Source organism: Lacerta agilis, chromosome 2, assembly GCF_009819535.1.
Source record: "Lacerta agilis isolate rLacAgi1 chromosome 2, rLacAgi1.pri, whole genome shotgun sequence".
In the NCBI taxonomy this organism is placed as follows: domain Eukaryota; kingdom Metazoa; phylum Chordata; class Lepidosauria; order Squamata; family Lacertidae; genus Lacerta; species Lacerta agilis.
This window is the reverse complement of record NC_046313.1, coordinates 41,407,071-41,432,277: the sequence shown is the minus strand read 5'-3', so window position 1 is coordinate 41,432,277 and position 25,207 is coordinate 41,407,071. Positions and strand designations below refer to the sequence as shown.

At 43.2% G+C, this 25,207-nt stretch overlaps 1 protein-coding gene across 4 annotated transcripts in view; it reads right to left on the bottom strand.

Moving 5' to 3' along the window:
- The window catches only part of ATP10B (ATPase phospholipid transporting 10B (putative)), a 62,946-nt gene extending 45,188 nt beyond the window's left edge, over positions 1–17,758 (bottom strand). For 2 of the 4 annotated variants that reach the window (XM_033139805.1, XM_033139807.1), the window contains exons 1-2: positions 5,963–6,086; positions 2,727–3,512 (exon numbers count right to left, since the gene is read on the bottom strand). In XM_033139805.1, coding sequence (XP_032995696.1) covers positions 2,727–3,193 — 467 coding nt within the window. In that variant the 5' untranslated portion in view covers positions 3,194–3,512; positions 5,963–6,086. Of the gene's footprint in view, positions 1–2,726; positions 3,513–5,962; positions 6,158–7,881; positions 8,178–10,158; positions 10,271–17,554 lie in introns of those variants that run through there. The other 2 variants (XM_033139804.1, XM_033139806.1) reach the window with 2 other exon arrangements.
- Between the last annotated feature and the right edge of the window lie 7,449 nt (positions 17,759–25,207).

The following is a 25,207-nucleotide window of genomic DNA, read 5'->3' as shown; positions in this document are numbered from 1 at the left end:
CAATTCCAATGGAACAGAGAGACAGAGCTGGGCGTCACCTGCATACTGATGGCTCTTTACGCCAAATCTCATGATGGCAGTTCCCAACAGCTTCAGACAGATGTTAAGTAGCAAGGGGGACAAGATGGAACTTTGCACTTCTCTGGGTGTCTCAACCCAATCTGAGCAACACCTAGACTTCCTAGATTCTGCCCAGGCATTGGCCTTTGTCTGAACCCAGTGCACAGCCATATAGAAAACTATATTCCTCTTCTATTGTAAGGCAGGTAGGCCTAGTTTTTTTTTTTTTTAAAGACGTAATGGGAGGGCAATCAATCCAGACATGTGCAATAAATGCTTCAGTGTAGTTTTCCAGAGGTGAATGACACTCCTCAGTCACTAAGAATCATACAGCACATCAAATAAAGGTGTCTTAAGTTTCATACGTTACCATAGAAACTATGACAAAATTTCTAATGCACATGGAAAGTGTTTAATTTTATATTTTTCTTTTTGCCTTCATGGTTGACAGGGAGCATTGCCTCCCACCATTCATAAGATATCAGACTGACCAATTCTAAAGACAGATCTTCCCACTTAATCCTGACCACACTGTGCCACAATCAGACACTGGATACACAGCAGAAAATTATTGCAGGGCAAATAGCTCTAGATCATTCATGCTTGTTTTGAGCCAATCTAAACTGAAGTTGTACTATCCTTGTAGGTGGGACAAATTTGAGATGCAATTTTCCTCAATTTTTTAGTAACTTGAAAATGCGAGAGAAAAGAATTTCTTTCAGAAATTGGAAGACAGTTCTGTTTTCATATTTCTGATGGAGTTCTAATGCGGTGATGGATAATGTAGATCTCTGGCATAAAAGAGACACTTCTTCTCTCACTCACTTCCTGATTTGCAATAAGCATGGTTTGTTATTTGGTCTGAAGTTGGCAAATTAGGTTACTGTAAACCATTGTTCGGACGCCGGTGGCACTGTGGTCTAAACCACAAAGACTAGGGCTTGCAGATCAGAAGGTTGGCAGTTAGAATCCCCGTGACGGGGTGAGCTCCCATTGCTCGGTACCTGCTCCTGCCCACCTAGCAGTTCGAAAGCATGTCAAAGTGCAAGTAGATAAATAGGTACCGCTCCGGCGGGAAGGTAAACGGCGTTTCCGTGCACTGCTCTGGTTCACCAGAAGTGGCTTAGTCATGCTGGCCACATGATCCGGAAGCTGTCTGCGGACAAACGTCAGCTCCCTCAGCCTATAGAGCGAGATGAGCGCCGCAACCCCAGAGTCGTCCGCGATTGGACCTAACGGTCAAGGGTACCTTTACCTTTTTAAACCATTGTTCACCTCAAAGCCAGAATGGGAAACCCACTTCACAGTGTGGTTTCCAGTTCTGTATGGAGGCAAATTATTTTGGGCATTAAATATCATTTGCCCTGTTTGGATGTATTGAAAAAGGATTGTATCCAATTTAAGGGTAGGCAACACATTCCGTCAGTGCAAGGATTTCCACTTGTATAATAGAACTTTCCCCTCTCTCCTCCCATTGTGTATACCCTAAATCCCTGGAGCAGATTTGGGGGGAAGATGTAGGGTGCATGTGGGGAAAGGAGAAGGAAGAAACCTACAATGCAGAAATTGTTGAAATGACAGAATGCATTGGTTGGATACTGCCCTTGCTATGGTTATTAAGCACCAGGAAGTGAGGGAGAAAACTGGAGCACATATGGGGAGATGGGAGGTAGAGAAGCAAACATTTGAGCATAAGGCCTTCCTGGCCTAAGCATGGCTTAGCTACGATGCCTGCTCTGGGCTACTGTTTCCACTCATGTTATCTTTGGAATAGTATAATAAGAGTAATGAATAAACCAAGAAACCAGGAAATGAACTACAAAAAAACCCCTGCTCTGATGTGGTTGACAACAATTTCAACAACTCACATTTTTCCAATACGTCCTACACAATTAACACTATTATTTTTCAAAAGATTGAGGTGTAAGGTTGTAGTACGTTATGAAAACAACAATTCTCCCCTTTTATCTAAAATAAGAGATATTATTGCTAGAATTTTACAAAGCAATCATGCACAGAAACCAGGAAACACGCTGTCATCAGGCAGTCTCTGAATTTGTCCCCTTTCACCGAATGCACTGCTTTTACTAACACAAGAAATCCTTAAGAAGAACACTTCCCTTCCAAGTTATTTTGAAACTAGAAATGTTTGTGTTTATGAATTACAGATCAATTTTTAGCCAACTATTCTCTGGCAAAAGTCTGAGTGCGCAGAGGGACATTTCAGTCCCCTCCAGATACAGTTTTTATTGTGCATTCATGGTAAGTTATGATGACCATGCTATTGGAGTGGTCATACATGGTCCCACTTTCAATATTGTTTGTACCAGCAAAAGTATCGAGGCCATACTGCTTCATTTCCAGTCAGTGCACACCCTGTAACTTCCTGCTGAAATTCCATAACTTTTCATACCACAAACATTCTGGGCATTTTTTTGCCCCACTTTTGTTTTGCTATATTATTGGGAAAGCATTGTAGAACTAATAAAGCAGAATAAACACATCATTAATACACTATTATTGCATCAAGAACATGTTACAGAATCCACCCACAATAAGGACCCGCAAATAGTTATTCAAACAAAAAGACAAATACGCTTTTTTATCTAATATTCCAATGCATGTTTCTGAAGCATTCCCCAAATTGAATCCAATGACTTATTTACCTTCTGTATACCAGACAGCCCATGCTATTGATCTCTTTGTCCAGTTTGAATCTCCGAAAGTCCTCCCAAGCATCCTTGATAGCTGTGATGGCCATGATCACACAGACTGGGATCACAGATATCCCAGGTTCAAATGCATTGACCACTGGCACAAAATTGAGTACTGCAATGCCCACAAAATATAAATTAGCAAATCGATGAAATTGTTCATATAGGTTTTTAGGGATAAAGGACAGAAGGGTGTATCTTGTGGTCTTGATCCTGTTGCCCACATAATGTCTGTTTGGGTTTTCTTTCCACGTGTCTTCAAAGGGCAAGTTAGAAATGACGACTCTTTTTGCTTCTTCTTTCTTTTTTCTCCTCGTCCTTCTCTCTCCAGGCTCCTCATTCTCAGAATCAGAAGCAGCACTCTGGCAGCATGGTCTTCTGAACTGAAAGATGTCCCTCAGGAATTTTATAGGGCACATTTCCTTGACATCTTCCTGCCCCTTAAAAGCCACACTTTCTTGCACAGGTTTCTGAAAATTTAAGCTTTAATCTTTAAGTAGATTCGCTGTATGGCAAAGTGCCGGGCTGAGTTTAACTAAAGCAATTGCTTTCACTTGCTTTTAGTCAACACCTGCTGGAACACTGACGTCACAAATGCACACAGGTATCACCCTCCTATAAACCGGTTTTCCAGTCATCCAAGTGAGTGATCCTGGGTCCTAGTGCTTGCTCTTTGTAGTGATGAATGAGGACTTTGTTCCTCAGATATACACTTGTATAGAAACTTCCTGAATCTCACTGTGAACAGCAGACAATGTTTCAGCCTGTTTGTCTCTTACTTGAATATTTGGGACATATTCTTAATATCACAGGTTAATATCACGCACACACACACACACACACACACATGCATGCATACAGGGCCCAAAATCAATCAAATTTCTCCACAAAGAAATTCTATGCAACAAAACTAAACTACACACAGACCAAAGCTGAATTCTACAGCCTGCATTATTTGCACAAAAAAGAACATTTGCATATTTGTGTTTACTTTTCGTAATATATTGTATTTCTTGTCACCATGAGGATTCCCAGCCTCTGGAAATGTTATTCCTTCGCATTCTGCTTCCTTCTTGTTGCTTATGTGGGTAGCCAAAAATGAAATAGTCCAGTTGGGCCTGGACCAGGAAGTGGAAAGGACGAAGAGGAGTTGAATACAGAGCTGCTGAAAACAGGTTGCATTTTTATTTTATGAATAGTTTTCTGTGGTGTGGTGTTAGGAGGGCAGGGGCCAAAGCATTGTAGCACTTGTAAAAGACCCCAAAAAGACAGAGAACAATGCAACCTTCCTTAGCTATTGATGTGAGGCACACTTCCAGTTACATGACTGTTCCAGTTATAGCCCAAAGCTCCTGAAACTTCTTAAGGAGTCCTCACAAATAGTTTTCCATTTCCTCAATGTTCATTGGCAGTTGTAAAAGCATATACAGTGGTACTTCTGGTTACGAACGCTTCTGGTTATGAACACCGCTAACCTGGAAGTAGCTGCTCCTAGCTGCAAACTTTGCCCCAGGATGCAAATGAAAATCGTGCACTGGAGGCCCCATTAGCGAAAGCGCGCCTCAGGATAAGAATGGTTTCAGCTTAAGAACGGACCTCTGGAACGAATTAAGTTTGTAACCAGAGGTACCACTGTACAGATCTAAGGTAAACAGTAAAGGGACTGGCCGAGGGAGCCGGTGTACAGCTTCCGGGTCATGTGGCCAGCATGACTAAGCCGCTTCTGACGAACCAGAGCAGTGCACGGAAACACCGTTTACCTTCCCGCCGGAGTGGTACCTATTTATCTACTTGCACTTTGATGTGCTTTTGAACTGTTAGGTTGGCAGCAGCAGGGACCGAGCAATGGGAGCTCACCCCGTCGCGCGGATTCGAACCGCCGACCTTCTGGTCGTCAAGCCCTAGGCTCTGTGGTTTAACCCACAGCTCCACCTATCTAGTGATAAGCAAATACTACATGGTTTGATATGAATTAGGATCAGAAAATCCATATAAAATAGAATATAGTATAGCTTAGTTAATTCTGAGCCCAAGTCTCAATATTTAGAAATGCAGCAAAACCCAAATATCCTCCTGAAAGTCTTCTAATCCCACATTGTGATTAGGGATGGACAAAACTGTGAAGGTTGGGTCTCAGTTAAGTTTCTCATTTTTTTAAATCTTAAATTCAGTTTTCCACATTTCCATAGCAATTTGTGGTTTGTAAAAGAGATCCTCATGAAAATTCACCAGCCTTTCATTGCAATTTTCTCCTAATAAACAGATTTCCATATGCAATTTTGCCTAAGATACAGTTTTGCAAGCCATTTCCCCTAATAAAGAGCACTTTTGTGTGCTACTTTCACTAATATGTGTGCTTTTATGCACATTTTCCCCTAACAGATGCACAATGGGTGGTATTCAGTGCAGCTTTACTTAAATTAGATCCATTGAAATTAATGAGAAAGGTTACATTAGGTCCATTAATTTCAGTGGGTTTATTCTGAGTAAAACATACAGTAGTTGACCACCACCCATTCCTTGTCTGGATAACTTCATTACAAAATTCAGAAAAGTATTAAGTTTGAAGGATAGCAGTATTCCGGTTTGCATTTTGGTTCACAAAGTGCAAATTAGGCAGTTTCTCATTAAAACACAAAGTGCCACTTGTTGGAATGCTGTAACGGCGTTACAGGAATCAGAGACCCTAGGAAATAGAATTCCTCCCTGGTGCCTAATTGCTTTGTATGGCCATAAGAACATGAGAAGAGCCTTCTGGATCAGAATGATGACTCATCTAGTCCAGCATCCTGTTCTCACAGTGGCCAAGCAGATTTCTCCTGTAAACGGGAGCACAAGAGCACTCTTGGTGGACACTAGGTGCATTGGAAGCTACATATCCCTTTTGTCAACAGCAACAAAAATACACAACTTCATGGAGTTATAAGTGTCTCCTGCAGAAGCATGCAGACTGGTCGTTGCAGTCTGGCAGGAATTCAAGTAATCCCAGCATAACACTAGAATGGTTTTCTAATATGTTTACTGAAATAAATATTTAAGATGCCATCTAGAGCCAGAAGCAGGATTTCAACATTAATCTTAAAGCAGAAATCACCTACTACAGAATATGATTGCCAGTTCTTTAATTGTAGTGCTGGAACGGAGATATGGAGCGTACCGGTAATTTAATGAAGCAGAAGAAGGCTTACCTATTGTATGCTTTAGTTTTGGAAGAATTGATCCGCTGATCAAACCTGTATCTCTTAAAATCTTCAGCACCATCTTTAATTGCGATAACTAAAAGCACAGCAACTAAAGGTAGCATTGTGATCTCCCTGTGGAAGACTTCCAGCTGTGGGAACCAGTTGATGATCACCAAGAACAGGAAATAGACATTGGCCAGCCTAAAAAAATGGTATACCATTAAAAGAGGTTGATAATTTTACATTTGATTTCCACTTCCTAATTTGGTTCTTTTTGGGTAATTAACAACAACAGGAAAAGTCTGAAACACTAATTCATGGGTAGGCAAACTAAGTCTCGGGGGCCGGATTCGGCCAAATCGCCTTCTAAATCTGGCCTGCGGATGGTCCGGGAATCAGCGTGTTTTTACATAAGTAGAAGGTGTCCTTTTATTTAAAATGCATCTCTGAGTTATTTGTGGGGCATAGGAATTCGTTCCTCCCCCCCCCCAAATATAGTTCGCCCCCTACAAGGTCTGAGGAAAAGTGGACCGGCCCCCTGCTGAAAAAGTTTGCTGACCCCTGCATTGGATCAATTAGCTTCTTGAGATGCCCACCCCCTCAAGGGCTGCAAGCTGCTGGACTTCACTAAAGAACGGTCTGCCAAGGACAAAGGAGATGCTTAATCTCCCCATATGAGGCCACTCCTTGTTCAATCGAAATAGAAAATCAAGTTGAGACCATGATCTGAAGTATATGTGGGCTAGTGGCGCTGTGGGTTAAACCACAGAGTCTAGGGCTTGCCGATCAGAAGGTCGGCGGTTCGAATCCCTGCAACGGGGTGAGCTCCTGTTGTTTGGTCCCAGCTCCTGCCCACCTAGCAGTTCGAAAGCACATCAAAGTGCAAGTAGATAAATAGGTACCGCTCCAGCGGGAAGGTAAACGGCGTTTCCGTGCGCTGCTCTGGTTCGCCAGAAAGCAGCTTTGTCATGCTGGCCACATGACCCGGAAGCTGTCTGCGGACAAACGCCGGCTCCCTTGGCCTATAGAGCGAGATGAGCGCCGCAACCCCAGAGTCGGACACGACTGGACCTAATGGTCAGGGGTCCCTTTACCTTTACCTTTAATGTATTGGGTTAGTCTCTTGGTTATTATGGCAGCCATGAAATACGGGGCTTTACCCTATCAGAAAGATCTCAACACTAATTCTATGTCACCTCAAGAAGCTCAGTTACGGAATTTGCCATGCAGTGCACTAAGTAGAAATCCCAACCCATTCCTAGATCCCAAAACCCACAACACACATGCTACATATGTGGTCTGTCACCACATTTTTATATACTATATATTCATATACTAGGGGAACATGATGACAGAAGCCAAATTTCTATTTATCCAAGTGATTAGACCTCCACCTGCAAATTCTCTATTAGTGGTCCATAGCTGTGATAGGAATGGAACTCCTGCTTCATCCAACCATATCTCTATAATATATGCCAGACAAGGATCTTTATCCAGGATTCAGTTATGGATGAGTATAGTTTTTTCTGTTGTTGTAGCTGATTAGCATTAAACATTTGACATAGTGGACTGTAGTCTTTGCCACAATATATTTAAGTTGCCATTGGACTCTATTGATATTAATGTTGTAGGTGTTTGGCTGTATCGAATATGGTATATTTTGTGTATATTTTTTTCAAGCTAACCTGACTGAACCCTATGAGAATTGGAATGTTAAATTCTGTTAAATTCTACAGTGCACTACACTGATTGAGTTTTCAGATTTAACTACTGTAGGTTAGACTTTTTTAAATCAAACTACCCCCACCTAACACTTTTTTTGCTTTGCTTTACTGTTCTAGCATTTCTTCTGAATGACTTTCCATCCCTGAAAATATATGCAAAACATTTTTTTATCTATATAGTTGTGGTGTGTATACTAATACCTGTGAAACTGCTCAAAGAGATTTTGAGGTATAAAAGTCAGCAAAGTGTACTTGGTGGTCCGTATCCCATTTCCAGAATAAACTCGACAGACTTTCTCTGATTCCTTTTGAAATCTCTCATTACTGGGAAATACAACTCTCCATTTGTCCAAGACGTATTTCTCCCTCTCTTTGTCAGCTGACAGCAGAGGTGCTGATTCCAGCTGAGTCTGGGAGACCTCTTCTACGGACCACCGAGACTGCCAACGATACCAAGCAGAGTCTACTGACAGAGCCATTTTCACCTATGGAATTGCCTGAAAGAAAAACACATAACAAGGGCTGAAAACCAATTCCAGTTTGGGAGGAAATGCATTTCTTGCTAGTGAAGCTTAAGGGCAGTAAATGAACATCTCAAGTTAATGTACTGGCTGCCTGAATTTCAAATATTGTGTTTCCAGAACAAATTGCATAGGCTAACAAGTACAATAAAAATACTTTGAGAAGAGAAAGAACAAACTGCTTAACTGTTTGGAATAAATCACAGTTTTGTTGTTAAAATGCATACAGGGGTTCTTGCAATATCCATACACAGATCATTTCATACAAACGGAGTGGGAAGGTGATGCCAACATACAGTGAACTGAGTCACAGCAGATGTCAAAATGTTACAATATGAAAACCAGGGGGAAAGGATGTCTGGCATGCTGTGGAATGAAATATGCATGTAGTTGTTTATTAGATCAAAGTCTAATAAACTGCATGCTTCCTCAGTGCTGGAAGTGATCACAACTAGTGGAGGGAAGAAACCTAGAAGAAAGCGCAAAGCAGCAAACAATTCTAGAATCCAGCCTATGGTCTAATTCTAAAATAATAATTTAAAAATCTACTTCAGTTCAGGCACTAAAGCCACTTACAAAATGACTTATGTGCCCAAAAAGCATTGAAACTGCAAGCAAAGGCATGTCCTTTAACCCTACACCATGTAAGCCAGAGGTTGCCAACCTGGTGCCCATGGGGGCCGTGGTGTGCTCAAGGTCTTCCTCTGGTCACTGTGAAGTGTCTGAGCCTCCCAACACACTGCCCCCTTGGTCAGGAAGTGGTGGTGGAGGTTATGTTTTTCTCCCCTGAAAAATTGTAGTCTGTTCCTTATGCTGAATGTGGAAATGAAAGGGTCTGAAATCACCAGAGCCACCAATTCTGAAGACTTGGTGCTGTTTCATTGCTTCCTGCAATTATGTTATTGCCAGAAGTGGCTACTACTCATTATAACCCAATGGAACATTCATGTTTGGGGAGGTAGTATTGGAAGCGGGAAGCTGAGTCTGAGAGGATAGCCATCACCTTCATGCTATCCCTGCGAGCTGTTTGAGGTGCTCAGTCAGGCTGCACAAAGCACAGGCACCCTGCTGTCTTGAGAAAGACCAATAAAAGCAGTGAAAATATCAGGATGCACACCCAAGCGAAATAAATCAGTGTTTTGCATTTTAAATTAAACATTCTTGTTTTCCCACCTCCTTAAGCAGGAGGCAGAGCTGGCCAAACATACTGAGATGTGTCTGAACTGAAGGGCAACCCAGTCAGATGGGCAGGGTACAAATAATAATAATAATAATATAATAATAATAATAATAATAATAATAATAATAATTATTATTATTATTATTATTATTATTATTATTATGGCAAAGGAAGACAGGAAAAGCTGGCTAGGCCTAGACTTCCTTTTTTTTACTTCAGCAAGCCTCCCCAGTCATAGTCATAGTTATTTATGCTTATCTTTAAATTTTTGTTGATTTTATCTGTTATACCCATTATTCTGTTGTTGTTGTTGTTGATGATGATTTTTTTATTACCTGCCTTTCATCCCAAGGTCCCAGGACAGTAATTCACAGCACAGTTTAAAATAGTTTTAAAACATACATTTTTTTTTTAAAAGAGTGGGTTTAAAGTGTTAATGAATTTTAGTTTTCTAAAGTTCCCCTTCTGGGTTGTTTGATTTGTGAAGTGTCACACTAAGTTGCCTGCCATAGGTATACTAACTTCAAAGATTGTCCTTTAACTAAAAGAAATAATTAATTTCCATTTTCACACCCCATGTTCATTAAGTATCTCAGTTACCAGACTGAAACTTTCTCATTAGCTAATTTTGACCACATCAGACTGGCCAGTGTCCAGCTGTGCTCTATGTTCCAAATCTCTACTGCCTATAAATTAATCAGCCAGGTTATTATAATATGGTCTCAAAGGCCTTAAAGGGATTTTCAATTAGATAATGTTATTACAGTCTTAACTCACCTTGTTCTGAAATTGTTTTCAGTGAATTTTCATCCTGACAAAATTACTTGCATCCCAAAGCGTTCAGTCGGAAGAGACCTTTCACAAGTAGGTATCATCACAAAGCTTCCAGCTAAAGTAATGCAAAGGAGACAATTGAGATCAGAATGTGTTATGCAAGGCATTTTCAGAGGCTTGAGGAAATATTAATGGTCCAAAGCCCTGGAAAGTCTCTGTTAGAGTAACTGCTTTAATGTAGGTCACAAATTATAACGAAGGGTACATTATAAGATGGGGTGGAAATAATCAGACTATTGTGGAGAAGTGGGTAGCACATCCATTGTAACAGGTATGATTTCCAGGCTGTTAAGTTGCCTGTGTCTGCCATGTGTAAAATATAAGCTGGGATTTGCAAAACCATTGGTGAACTATTAGTGGTGTCTCTGATACAGCTAGGGGTCTAACTGTATGTTATGTTAAATGTGTCTCAGGAAGTGTTTTATCCCTTTTATGTTATTATTCTCAGTGATTTTTTTTCTGGGGGTACGCAAGGGTACGCAGTACAGTCAAACCTCGGTTGTCGAATGTAATCTGTTCTGGAAGCCCGTTTGGCTTCCGAAATGTTCAACAACCGAGGCGCAGCTTCTGATTGGTTACAAGAGCTTCCTGCACTCAAGAGGAAACTACATCAGATGTTCAGCTTCCAAAAAACATTCAAAAACCAGAACATTTACTTCCGGGTTTTTGGCGTTCGGGAGCCGAAACGTACAATAATGGAGGTGTTTGGGAACCGAGGTTTGACTGCACCTTTTTTCTCCTAGAAGAAAAGCACTGATTATTATCATTATTATGGCAATTCATTCAAAGAGACTTACAAGCACAATAGAAAAAATTTAAACCAACTGCCAACTCCCAAGGATGTAGCGGCAATTTTCATTGGGGACACAGCACATGGGGAAGAGAGGCTTAACCTTTCTCTCCCCTGTCACAAAGCTGAGGTAACTCTCCAATCAGAGCACCCCCCCTCACCATGGGAGGTAAGAAAAGCAGTGCCACTCTGCCATGTGCTATTGCCTGCCACTATGATACATGTCCTTGGAAGGACATGTCTTTACGTTTTAGGAGCACAGTTTAAAAGCTTGAGTGTACACCATAAACAAAACATAAAGTGCAAAGCTGCCTTTATATGATATTTGGCTGAGATAAACTGCCTCAACAAACATGCCTCGGTAAGAACTTGCTTCTCTAATAAAGAGTTTTAAAATGTCCCATCTTCTCCAGCAGTCAAAGGTGTGTTTCACCCATCGTGATTCATTTATGACTTTTGCTGCACTTGTTGTCACATGACTGAAACTCGCACACCTGTTCATTATAGCCTGCCCAACATATACAACACTCAATTGGGGATTATTGTAGCCACCTATTAAATGGGCCATTTTTAGGTATTAAGATTCTATTCATACTCAGTAGGGAATATTGCTTGCAAACACTTATACATGTCTGTAGCTTGTCTATATCCAGCTTGTGGCTCTGAAGAAAATACTTTATTGCTCCATACAGCCCCTTTCTCTTTCCTACTAGCAGCTAAAGAAAATAAAGGGGTTCATGTTAGGTTCAATTTGCATAATTATTGTGAGCCATGAAATTTCACTTTTTGTGTGTGTGCACACATATGCACATGTACAGAAAATGGATTGCCTGGAAACAGAATTTGGAGTTTTGCTTTCCTATGTTGATATTCAGTGTTAAGTACCGTATATACTCGAGTATAAGTCGACCCAAATATAAGCCGAGGCACCTAATTTCCCTACAAAAATGTGGGAAAGCTTATTGACTCAAGTATAAGCCGGTTCACCTTTGCCACTGTGGTAGAGGAGGAATGAGCAGCCCAAAGCAGCCCTTTGGGCTGCTCCTTCCTCTTCCTCCTTTGCTGCTGTGGAGCTCACCCCGTCGCAGGGTTTCGAACCGCCATTCTTCTGATCAGCAAGCCCTAGGGCTCTGTGGTTTAACCCACAGTGCAATGTTCCCTTGTGTTATACAGAGAAGGCTGGGATCCTGTCCTGTTTAAGCAGGAGCCAGGGAAAGTGAGCACCTGTGGGGTTTTAATACTTCCTTAACTGATAGGCTTTCTGCCTTCTGGGGTCTAAAGTTTGCATTTATGTGAGCAGTTCAGGAATGGAACAAGCTGCCTGGGGAGAGTAAAGAACCACCGTTCTTGTACACTTCTTAAGGAATGGTTGACTTGAGTATAAGCCGAGGGCAGCTTTTAAAGCACAAAAAGTGTGCTGAAAAACTAGGCTTATACTCAAGTATATATGGTATACTCAAAATAGATCCACTGAAATTAATGCCCATAAATTTCAATGTGTCCACTCTGAGTATGACTATCACAGAATATCATGGGTTACAGTTTATACCTGACTACCTGGGTTACTGAATAATTAGCAAAAAATACATCTGGCACCTGAAGTGGGAGATGGTGCGCAGACTACCAATGTATCAAGGAAGAAGCTCCTCACCAACAAACCAAGCCAAAACAACACACATAGTTTCTGCATCTAATAGGGGTGTGAGCCATTCTAAGCTACAATCAATCTCTAACCAGCTATGGATTTATTTTACAATCTAAATACCCTGCCTACTAGTTTCTTCTATTAGACGTCAAGCTTTCCTGCCTGTACAAATAGCTCTCTTGAAAGCAGTTACATTTATGAACAGTTTGTGTGCTGATCACACTGCCAGCTGTCAGCAGACAAACAATCATTCACACCAAGGGAAGGAAATTGATGCGGGGGAAAAATGGCTCTCCAGCAATGTCCCCATCAATCCAAATAGAGAAAGAACCATAAAGAGTTCCTTGTAACCTAGAGCCTTATTAATGACTCCCCAGCTTTGTTTCTAAATACATAACTTCCCTAGTTTTATTTGATGACAGACATAAAGAAAATGTACCCTCAGGGGTAGCTTTAGAAACTGTGGCAGTGAGGCTGTGGTGCAAACAGATCCTGATCTAGGAGGGATATTGTTTATTCTAAACATCCATAAACAGTTTCCCCAAGGCTCCAAGGCTTGAAATTCACCCAAGTCTTGTTTTCAGGTCAGAAATAGGACACATTCCTCTCCCCATTTCTCACAGTACATCACTGCACAACAAACTTGCATATTTCCCCTAGGCTTCGATTTAAAGTACTATTGCCAGGTGTGTGTGTGTGGTTTTAGGTTTGGCATGTTATAAGCTGCTTTGGGCACAATATGGGGAGAAAGTGGCACATGAATAAATGGATGATTATGAAAACCCATGCTCATTTTCACAGTTACCATTGCATAAATTACAAGGGCAAGAGCAGGGCAAGTTATCAGCAGAACTAGGTTGGGTCAATTGGGCACACACCTAGATAGAAATGCAAAGTGGGCTTTCTAAAACTGTGTACAGTGGTACCTCTGGGTAGTCCAGAGGTCCGTTCTTAACCTGAAACCGTTCTTAACTTGAGGTACCACTTTAGCTAATGGGGCCTCCCGCTGCCGCCGCACCACGATTTTTGTTCTCATCCTGAGGTAAAGTTCTTACCCCAAGGTACTACTTCTGGGTTAGCGGAGTCTCTAACCCGAAGTGTTTGTAACCCGAGGTACCACTGTAATACATTTAATTCATACAGATAAATGGGTGAAGACAAAAAGGGAAATCGATGCCACTTCCATCGTTACTGTTGCAGTAATTACAACAGAGCAGGGCGAACTGTCGGTAGCATAATGAGGGCGGGCCAGCTGCACACACCTTAGACGAAGATGCAAATGGGCCTCCCAAGGTCATATAATGTACTGATAGTTGTTAAAATAATGTGAAGCACAGATGGTAGATGAAATTGTCAGATAGCAGCTTGGTGAGATTCTTATGAGAGCAGCGTGTCAAGCGGAGAAGTGTCTTTTATTCTCTTTATACCTGTATCCTAACACAGTAAAGCACATTTAGCTCAGTCTTGCTGGCATGGAAGGTGCCTGAGTGCCTTACCAACCAACCCCTCTTTCCAGGGAACTTTGAGAATTGTAGCTCTGTGAGGGGAATAGGAGTTGCCTAACAATTCTCAGCATCCTTAACAAACTGCAGTTCCCAGGATTTTGGTCTGATTCTGCTTCAAGTGCTATGATACTGTTTTAAATACATAGTGCAGATTGGGCCTATAACGTGGGCAGGTGAAGAGAGAAGGCCTAGAGCTGATGTCCCCAATGAAGTACTCATATGAAAGCCTCCCCCAGCCCCTGTCATAGCTGTCAACTTTTCCCTTTTCTTGTGAGGAATCCTATTCGGAATAAGGGAATTTCCCTTAAAAAAGGGAAAAGTTGACAGCTATGGCCCCTGTGAAGCCTTTGTTTGCTTTGTTTCCTACCCTTCTCTCTGGTTTTTTTTATATGTTTTTGTTTTCCCCTGCCCTCAAGGGGTGGATCGGTAAGTTCCCCACTCTCTTCTGTTTATGTTCATCATCCTTCTCCAATGTTTTCCCCCCTCCTCTTGGGGGTGGTGGCTTTTCCCACTCTTCCTGGGGAGTTAGTATTTGTTTTCCCAGCCCTCATTTCTGGAGTCCATGGTGTTTGTTTGTTTGTTTGTTTGTTTTTCTTCCTTCTGGCTTGCCTCCCTTCCTTTTAGTGTTCAAGAAACACACATACACAGAGTGTAAGCAAGCAGGGAATACTCCCAAGAATTGTGACAGGGGGTGTCTCCCATGGCAGCCATTTTGTGGTAGTTCTCATGGCACTTTTGAAAATTCCAGCTGTATCCATTGCTCAGAAAAGTTGGGGACACCTGGCCAATGGTTTGGTTTTTTTAAAAAGCACCATGGTTGGGTTGTGAAGAAACTTATGCAAGATATTGCTACTTTCCCACCACAAGAATGACCCCAAATATTGCCACAAATAACTGAAGTTGGTCACTTGCAGCCTGCAAACAGCATTGTTTGGGGACATTTTGCCTCAGTTTAAATAACTAGTTCCATCACTGCAGACAGATATAGCAGGGCTAAAGAAAACATGGCCATAATGTTGTGAGAATAATTCATACCAATCCAAAGTCACCTCTGTATATTTCTGCTTTTGCTGCGTTAAGCATTTCCATGTTTGTAAACCACTGAACTTCAAAGTTTGCTGCAGGGGATGCTACAGGGTGTTCCTTGTTTCAATGTGTAACATGACGGAAGATGGTGCTCTGGTTCCAAAAAACACAGCAAACCATACCAAAAAGGACATTTTAGACAATAGAGAACCTTCCCAACATACAAATCATGCCCCCTTTTATCCATGCCTACAAGCTTTACATGTAACTGGAATAAAAGTCAATATGGATATTCGGTCACAGATGCTTGAATTTTTACATGCTTCAAGAATCATAGTTGTTTCCAACTATGTGCGTTTTATTATGGTGTTGTAAGGTTGTCCTAGTTTGAAGAGTGTATGAATTTCTATTTTTAACTCACCATAACTTTCCATAAAATGCAGAGCAACCCTGTCCATGATTATTCAGAAGTGTTCAATGGTCTTACTCGTAACTACAGTAAAGCAAGTCAAAGATAGGTCTGTCTTCATAGGTACAGTCTTCAATTCTACTTCAATATTATGAGCTACATCATCCCTCATATATAGGGACTTAGCAAGAATAAAGTAGCCTGGTTTAAAATGAAGTGCTGTTTTCAAGAGGATGACCCCACAAAAGTGGAAGGCCTGGATGCAACCAGATAGAGTTCGCTGATCTCATGACCTATTGACCCCTGCAGCCAATGAGAAAGTGACATATAAAAAGAGAAAATCTATGTGGTAGGGCTTTCTTGACCTGTCTGGGGATTGAAAAGGCATGTGGAATATCTGATCAGCTGGGAAAGTTGTCAATGACTTTAAGGAAAGAACTCCCCCCTGTCCCCCTCCCCCACTGCTCCCCCCCCCCCATTACGCTATTTTAATCTATTTGTTAATGTAGTTAAAAATGGCTTATGTTAATTGGGGCATTTTTAAGTTTGGGGTCCTGGGACAATGGAAAGATATTCAAGGGTGGGAGCAGCAGTTTTGTGGGAAAGGGTTAGATGAGCAGAGGAAGTGAACAATTGCATTCACTCCTGACAAAAATGTTTCAGAATATGAGTCCTTTTATTGGATTGTATTTTTTTAAAAAAAAATACTTCAGATTTTAAAAACTGAATAAAAGAAGAAGGATGTGCATGTCAATGGCTATCAGCTGTGAACTCCCTGATCAGAGGCAATATACCTCTGAGTAACAGATGGTGGGAAGGAACGCACAACAAGCGATAGTCTGTTTCCACACTGGCTGTCTACAGTTGGCAAACCAATGGTCCTTAACTTGACCTGACTTGATAGCTCTTCTTATATTTTTAATCCAGGATTTGATAAATGTAAATATGCATTTCTAAACAATACTCCTGCTGAAGTTTATTCATTAAGGAAGGCACTAACCTTTACCACCACTAAATGCAAAAAGCCCCTTAGCATCAACAATAAAGATGCCAATAGGTTGACCTTCCATGCTTCCCCTGTGCCCACGCCTCTCAGTAAAGAAGACCCCGAGGGATGCTTATGCAGCTGTAAGGGCTCCAGCAGGCTGACAGAGTACTTTCCCCTCTCATTTCTCATCAGCATTCACATCAGTGCTTTTGGCTAATAGACAGGCTTCTGCTTCCAGATACACAGCTAAAGATGAGCATTCGTGCCAACTGAATTAGACCTTTCAACCAGAGACGCTTGGAATCGGTACTCTTCACACATCACAGGCCATCTGAAACCTTCTGCTCATGCTGTTTCACTGCAGCAACCACATCCCATGCTCACAGAGAACAAGAACACGGGCAATAATATAGGAGAAGCAGCCATGGGCTGTTCTCTTTGCCAGGCTTATATTAAATAATGCATGCTCATCCAAGAAGCATATTTTGGCATATCCAGAGAGCCTGCTTCTAAGGATACGCTACAAAATTTGATTAAAAATATTGTTGCTTGCTTTAGTTGGGTTCTTTTTGGGGGGGTGTATTGTGGGCACATTCAATAGTAATACAAGACTAAAATTTGAGAATGGAAGGTGTGGGTCATCTGGCAACTGTCTACCTGGCCTGGAATAAGCATCCTCCCCACTTGAGTGACCAGACCAGGGCCAAATGAGGATGCAAGGCAGTCTGAGGTATCTCCTGGTCCCTTGGGATGCTGGTGGTGGTTTGGCACTGGATCTAAAGGCTGCTTGTGGAACAAGCTTAAGTGGAAGGTTCCTGACTAACGAATTTGCAGGCTGCAGCTACAAGCTGGGTCAGAAAAGGATCAAATGAAGCAATAGCCAAACCTCTGCTCCCACATAAGGTAATTTTTCCTGGTCATATTTAGGGGGGACAGGAGTCATGAAATCCGCAGAAAATGTAAACCAAATGATAACTTTTTCCTATCAACTCTGGGGACAGAATTGTTTTTCCTCCTTCTTCAGTTCACTCCATTATATTGAGATGTTCTTGAGATTACACACAGTTGTAGCTTCTGAAAGTGAAAGGCAGTTTCCATTACAGATGAAAAGTCAATTTCAGTTAGAGTTGAGCTGAAATGAGGGTGGAGGGGGTGATTTTGGTTTTGAAGAGTTCCCAATGTGTAAAACTTTTATGTCCCATTGCAAAAGGGAGTGCAAGTGTGCAGCTCCAAGACACAAAGCATGAGATCAGCTGCTCCAAAACAGAGAGGGCTGACCTTTTAGAACAGGGCCATTTCTCTTCCCTCCCTCCCATATTTTCCTCTGCATGATGTTACTCTGCATCCAAATCTGATTGGCTATGTGGCACTGTATTGTCATCACATCAGCCATGTGGGCCTGGATTGGCTGGAAATGAAATAAAGGTGGGAGGCAATGGCACCAGAGCAGCAACAAGGTGGGAAACCAAGTGTCTATAAACAGAAATGAGGCAGGACTAAGGGTGTGGGGCAGGTTGTGTAACTGCTGCACATTATGACGAAGGACAACTTTTAACATCCAAATGTTGCAGGCAGGATTCAAATCTGGCTGCTTTTGGTCAGTTTTACTTTTTTCCTCCTCGATACATTTCTGTTTTGCTCTTTGCAAATGGCATATTCACAAACTTTCTCAGTGGTGTTAATGCTTGAATTATATGCTTGGCTTGTGGCTATACTTCTGGCAGGCTTCTCTGCTGTTTGGATAGCTTCATAGTCTGCGTGCCAGCCAGACATCATAATCCTGCATAATTTGTGATAACCAGGTGGCAAACCTTCAATCTAAGCCATGTACAAGTGTAGGTGTTGCATGTGCAGGCCACCTCATTCTTTCAGCCAAGGCAGCAGATTCACACATGGGTGCAAAGCAGTGTTATTGTAGATCTCCCATCCCCAGTGAAATGAATGAGAAAGCCATTGCAGGGACAGAGGCTTCTGTTCCTTGTTTGAACCTGAATGCTTTTCTCCAGTATAAGGATATTATTCAAATGCTATGAATGGGTAAGGTTCTACTTGGACATGCAATTTCCCCATGCAGTTAGACTAACATGAGGAAGAGTGCAGATGTGCTGTCCAGTCCCACCCCTTCCAACTCTCCTTTGTGTTGAAGGTCTAATGCCTGCAATACGCAATTTAGGCTCCTGATCATGCATGATTCTACGTAAAATGCATTGTGGTGGGTTCTCAATGTACAACAGGCATCCTGCTGCAGACATTTGCCTTCCAATTTGTGGAGGCTGGTGGGGCTGGGTGACAGGGATGTTGACAGAGGAGGCAGAGAAAGATAGCATTTCTCCACCCTTCTCATCATATGAAGAATCATATGCATTCATCAGGGGAGGAATGCAGCTGGTGGAGGAGAGAGAAAGAGAGAGAGAGAGAGAGAGAGAGAGAGAGAGAGAGAGAGAGAGAGAGAGAAGAATACCATTGAGTACTAAACCTTGTGAACTGTAATTTCTTCCTTTTCAAAAGGAGCAGAAATCTTTCCAGCCTAATTTGGGGTCTCCTGGATATTCATTATCTTCCATGTTGCTTGTTGATGGCTCTGCTTTGCTCCCAAAGCAACTAGCACAGGGCTAGAGCTGCCCATTTTCCTATTACAGGGAATAAAGATCACTCGTGGTTTTATCACTTAAAACCTCCATTTCCCCGTTTTGCAGTGCGTTTGGTATAGCAACTGTAACAATATACATAAGATAAAGGCAATTATATTGCAATAATGTTTTAAAAAGCTTGATGAGTTCACCGTGGCAAATGACTTGGACTCTGTTGTCCTGACAAATTTAGTCGAGAGAACGCTGGGGAATGAGGATGTAAAAAATATTTGACCAAAAGAGGGCAGAGGAGCATTGTACAGAGTGAGGAAATGCAGAGACACATAATCAGCCTAGTTACTTGGGTTTTTATTGTGGCACCTGGAGCACATAGGATTTTATTTTTTTATTTTTTACTTTTGCACCAGAAAATATTACACAAATAGTTGGTTCATTGGGTTTCCAAGGTTATGGTAGTTTGCAATGAATTACTGCTGGCACTGTAGTTTGGAAAACACACACACACAAAAAAAACTTGAATAAAGAAAGCATTAAAACACAGAGTATGAAGGGGGAAAGGATCTGTTCCGTATGGTAACAAAATCCTGTCATCTTGTATGTGCATAATCATATCCCATGTACACGATTCCCCCCTAAAATACCAATACTGCTAGCCTGGAAAAGAGAACAATGTATTAACATGGCTGTAGCCTTCATCCCAGAAAATGTTGCTTTCTTTTATCAGGGTTTTAGGGTTACACACATTTTGAACTCGTCAGCCTTGAAAACATTCTTTTAATTATCTGCTTATGTTGGGGTGGGGACTTCATTTTCATTCCTGATACTATTTAGATGATAATGTGTGTGTGGTGGGTGGAGGGAACTGTTCCTAGCATCTTTTTATAACTTATTTGCACCAGTCTAGTAATAGTAGACTATGTGTGGAAAAAATGAACTCCCCAAGTGGATCATTCTTCCAGATCTGAATCTGTTTGCTTAGACACTTCACTGCTTCTGCCTCTGTTCAGCTTCTGCTGTATAATGAACATGCTACAAAAGACGGAGAGACCTACTGTATTTAGATAGCCATATAAATGAATCAAGTCCCATATATGGATTATGGTACCAGGTTTGGCATTGGGAAAACATGGAAACTGTGCAGCTGGAGAACACATCCTGAAACCAGGGGTACAGGAAAGGGGGTGCGGGGGTGCGGTCTGCCCCAGGTGCCACCATGGAGGGGGGTGACGAATTATCAAGGAACAATTACTGCCCTACTAGGGCATAGGAGGCCTGTCCTCTTTTGCACCGGGCCACCCTTTCTCAGGGAGAATGCTGCTTCCTTGGTTTGCCACTTGGTAGCCTTGAAGGGGACGCGGGTGGTGCTGTTGGTTAAACCACAAAGCCTAGGGCTTGCTGATCAGAAGGTCAGCGGTTCGAATCCCCACGACGGGGTGACCTCCTGTTGCTCGGTCCCTGCTCCTGCCAACCTAGCAGTTCGAAAGCACAAATTGCAAGTAGATAAATAGGTACCACTCTGGCGGGAAGGTAAACAGTGTTTCTGTGTGCTGCTCTGGTTCGCCAGAAGCAGCTTAGTCATGCTGTATGCCAGCTCCCTCAGCCAGTAAAGTGAGATGAGCGCTGCAACCCCAGAGTCGTCCGCGACTGGATCTAACGGTTAGGGGTTGCTTTACCTTTACCTAGCCTTGATGCTTACATCACTTAGAGTTAATGATAGACTTCTTTGCAGGAAGTGCAAAGGCCAAATAGGTGGGTTTGCTTCCTTATTGAAAAAGTGGAATGAAACAAGGAGACGTTGCAACAATGAGCTTGTTGGGGTGATGTAAAGAGAGCATATGTTTGCTAAGGCCAGACCAGGTTTTCAGTTTAAGCTTCTGTTTAGCTACCGTATATACGTGAGTATAAGCCGACGCAAATATAAGCCGAGGCACCTAATTTGACCACAAAAAACTGGGAAAACTTATTGACTTACGTATAAGCCGAGGGTGGGAAATGCAGCAGCTACTGGTAAATTTCAAAAATAAAAATAAATACCAATAAAAGGCTTGGAAAGAAAGGGTCTCTTACAGGGAGGGCTCAGGGGGTAAGGGGGCATATTGTGGGTACATTTCAGGGGGCAAGGGGAGTATTCTGGAATGGATTAAGGGGGAAGGGGGCAGATTCTGGGAAGGTTTCAGGGTGGGTGGGGCATATTTAGGGAGGGCATGAGAGGCAAGGGGGCATATTCTGGGAAAGTTTCAGGGTGGGCAGTTTCTAGGGTGGGCAGAGCTGGGATGGGCAGGGGTTAAGAGGGAAGGCTTGGAAAGAAAGGGTCTCTTTACAGGGAGGGCTCAGGGGGAGGGGGCATATTCAGGGAGGAATTAAGGGGGGAGATTCTGGAATGGATTAAGGGGGAAGGGGGTTGATTCTGGGAATGTTTCAGGGGTGGTTGGGGCATATTTAGGGAGGGCATCAAGGGCAAGGGGGCATATTCTGGGAAAGTTTCAGGGTGGGTAGTTTCTAGGGTGGGCAGAGCTGGGATGGGGGAAGGGGTTAAGAGGGAAGGCTTGGAAAGAAAGGGTCTCTTTACAGGGAGGGCTCAGGGGGAGGGGGCATATTCAGGGAGGAATTAAGGGAGCAGATTCTTGTAAGGTTTCAGGGGTTGATAGTTTCAGGGTGGGCAGTTTCTATGGTGGACTGAGCTGGGATGGGATGGGGGCAAAAGCAACAGGCTCTCTGGGGCTGAGCCGGCTCGCGCGCCTGCTCGTCCTCCTCCTGCTCCCGCTGCCCCTGTCGCTACCTCTGTTCCCCTTCGGGGAGAAGGGACGGGGGGAGGAGGAGGAGGAGGCGATCCTCGCACAGAGCAGTGACTGCTCTGTGCAAGGCATCGGAGAGGAAAAACATCGAGGAGCACTTTCTCCCCACTTTTCCCTCGCCGATGCCTTCCGCAGAGCAGGCACAGGATCATAGAGTCTCAGCGCAGTTTCTACAGTGGGCAGAGCTGGGATGGGCAGGGGTAGAGCAGGCACAGGATCATAGAGTCTCAGCGCAGTTTCTACAGTGGGCAGAGCTGGGATGGGCAGGGGTAGAGCAGGCACAGGATCATAGAGTCTCAGCGCAGTTTGTACAGTGGGCAGAGCTGGGATGGGCAGGGGTTAAGAGGGAAGGCTTGGAAAGAAAGGTCTCTTTACAGGGAGGGCTCAGGGGGAGGGGGCATATTCAGGGAGGAATTAAGGGGGGAAGTTTCTGGGAAGGTTTCAGGGGCGGGTAGTTTCAGGGTGGGCAGTTTCTATGGCGGACTGAGCTGGGATGGGATGGGGGCAAAAGCAACAGGCTCTCTGGGGCTGAGCCGGCTCGCGCGCCTGCTCGATACTTGTCCTCCTCCTGCTCCCGCTGCCCCGTCGCTACCTCTGTTCCCCTTGGGGAGAAGGGACGGGAGGAGGAGGAGGAGGAGGCGATCCTCGCGCAGAGCAGGCACAGGAGGAGGGATCAGAGAGCAGGCACAGATGGGGGATCGGCAGGGCAGGGGAGACAAGCAGCAAGAAAGGATCCCTTTCTTGCCGCTTGTCCCTTTGCAGCCGCCCGCATCACTTGAGTATAAGCCGAGGGCGGCTTTTTCAGCCCAAAAAATGGGCTGAAAAAGTCGGCTTATACTCACGTATATACGGTAAGTGGCCCATATCTGCTTGGCTGCTGTGAAACCCTGCTATCCTGTCACCTTTCTCCTCAGAACATGATGATATTCCCAAAGCTTGTTGCCTCTGCTGTTGACACAGAATCCTGTAATCTGATGCCCATGTCTAACACCAGAGCTGTGTCACTGCTATACCTCCTGCTGGCTGTAATTTGTCTGCTTCTGTTGCCTGTTGCTAGTAGCACACTCCTGGAAACAGGGCAAAGAAGGAAGCAGGGGTTAAGAGCTGCTGGTGCATCTGCAATGGCCAAGAAAGAAAGAAAATAAAAGCACAACCAGTGGTCAGGTGTTGTTGAAGACAGGTAACTGTTGGATGGTGTGACCTCGGTTGTCAACAAACGAGGCTTAGCAACAACAGATGTCAGTGAAGCCAGGCCATATGTTGTTACACAATTGCTCTGGAAGCTGACACAGTTCCAATTACAATACATCCCCATGGAGACGGGTTCTGCTAATGATTAATGACTCTTGATCTCTTGAGCTGTTTCTACAAGAGCACTAATATTTGACATAAAAGCACAGAGCTTTGCTTTCAGAGTTGCTGCATGTGTGTGCTGGCCACCACCTGCTGTTCAGGGACTTTTCCCTTTAGTAAACACAAGGAAGGGTGAAGGAAATGGGGAGAAAATGTTTGTATGTAAGTAGAAGTCCATGTAAGTAGAAGTCCATGTAGGTGAGAGCCAGTGTGGTGTAGTGGTTAAGAGTGGGATACTCGTAATCTGGGGAACTGGGTTCGTGTCTCCACTCCTCCACATGCAGCTGCTGGGTGACCTTGGGCTAGTCACACTTCTTTGAAGTCTCTCAGCCCCACTCACCTCACAGAGTGTTTGTTGTGGGGGAAGAAGGGAAAGGAGAATGTTAGCCGCTTTGAGACTCCTTCGGGTAGTGAAAAGCGGGATATCAAATCCAAACTCTTCTTCTTCTTAGGTATAGCGACAGTATAAACAGATAGCCGCTGCTTGGGTGGCAGTGAGCAAGGGACAGGCACTATTTTGCAGGACTGCTGGAATGAATTATTCAAGTCACACTGGTTGTCATTTTCCAGGCAGAAACCTTTCCCCTCCGGTCATTGGTAAATCCCATCTAGGAGATTACCTGCCAGAGAACACCATTTCCAAATCTTCCAACACTCCACTTGCTAATTTCCAGGGCATCTCTGCTTGAAATGCATTATTTACAAGAGAGCTTTGTGTGGAAAGGTATTAAAGAAAGTTGCATAAGCCTTGCAAACCTGACTTAAATTAGGAGCAGAGAACAAGGATCTGCAACATAATTTTTGCAGCTTGGCTACAAAGAGGCCTCGTCACTGTAGGTGAGCTTGTAAGCATCAGTCCGGTACCGGTCTTCAGCTCTCTGTGCTCCTGTTTCATGGTTACATTTCACCATGGAAATAGAACAGCAGCTCCCTTTCATTCCTAGGAATGTGCCCTGCACAGCACTTCCTGGGCTGCCAAGAATGTCAAAACAAATAAGATATGGCAGTCTTTCTCAATGCTCTGCCGATTCTTAACGTTAAGGGAACACCAGCCAGCAAGCAATGAATTTCATAACAAATAAAAGCTAATTGCAAAACCAAGAGCTGTGAACTTGGGACAGAGACCAAAACCTTGAAATAATTTTGGTTTTTGAGCCTTTTTAAAGGAGGGGGGAGGCTTGAACTGTGCAGTTGCAACAGCTGCTAGAAAGGTGACGTGACTGCAATAAATGGCTTTTGCTGTTTAGCAGCTACGGAAGGCAAGGATGCGTGCTTGCGTGGAATGGAGCTGACCTCACCAGGGTCTGCTTCCAAACCCACCAGGATGGGATTGGTCCTCTTCAGTTGCTGCTCCAGAAGCAACTGGTTATACTACTACTGCACCACCTGCCACTGTCTGGTAGCCCAGGGCAGAGTTAATTGTTGCTGGACTACAACTCCTATAATATCCATCCTGCTTACCAGTGGGCAGGGATGATGGAAGTTGTAGTCCAACAACAAAACCTAGGGACCCAAGGCAGAAGAAGGCTGGTCTAGGGGACAATCACTGCTTAGATCTGGCCACAGATTAAGTACAGTGTAAATCCAAATCTTTAGATCTTGGCATCTCGCCTTCTAATTTCAGATGTATGAATGAAGGCTGTTCAGCAGCGAAGGAGGCGTATTTTACAAGTGTTTATTGCCTCTTTACATACCCCTTGGCACTAAAAACAGGGTTAAAGAAATGGACTTGCAATGCTTATTGGCTGAAATAAAGCCCTGCTTAGATCTGCAGAGAAAATACAGACAGTGAGAAAAAGCTGAAAAGTGAGGAGCCTTGGAAATAACTTTTGTTATTTTAAAGGCTTCAGACTAATGATGTATGAAATGGAACTATTAATAGGGAAGCAC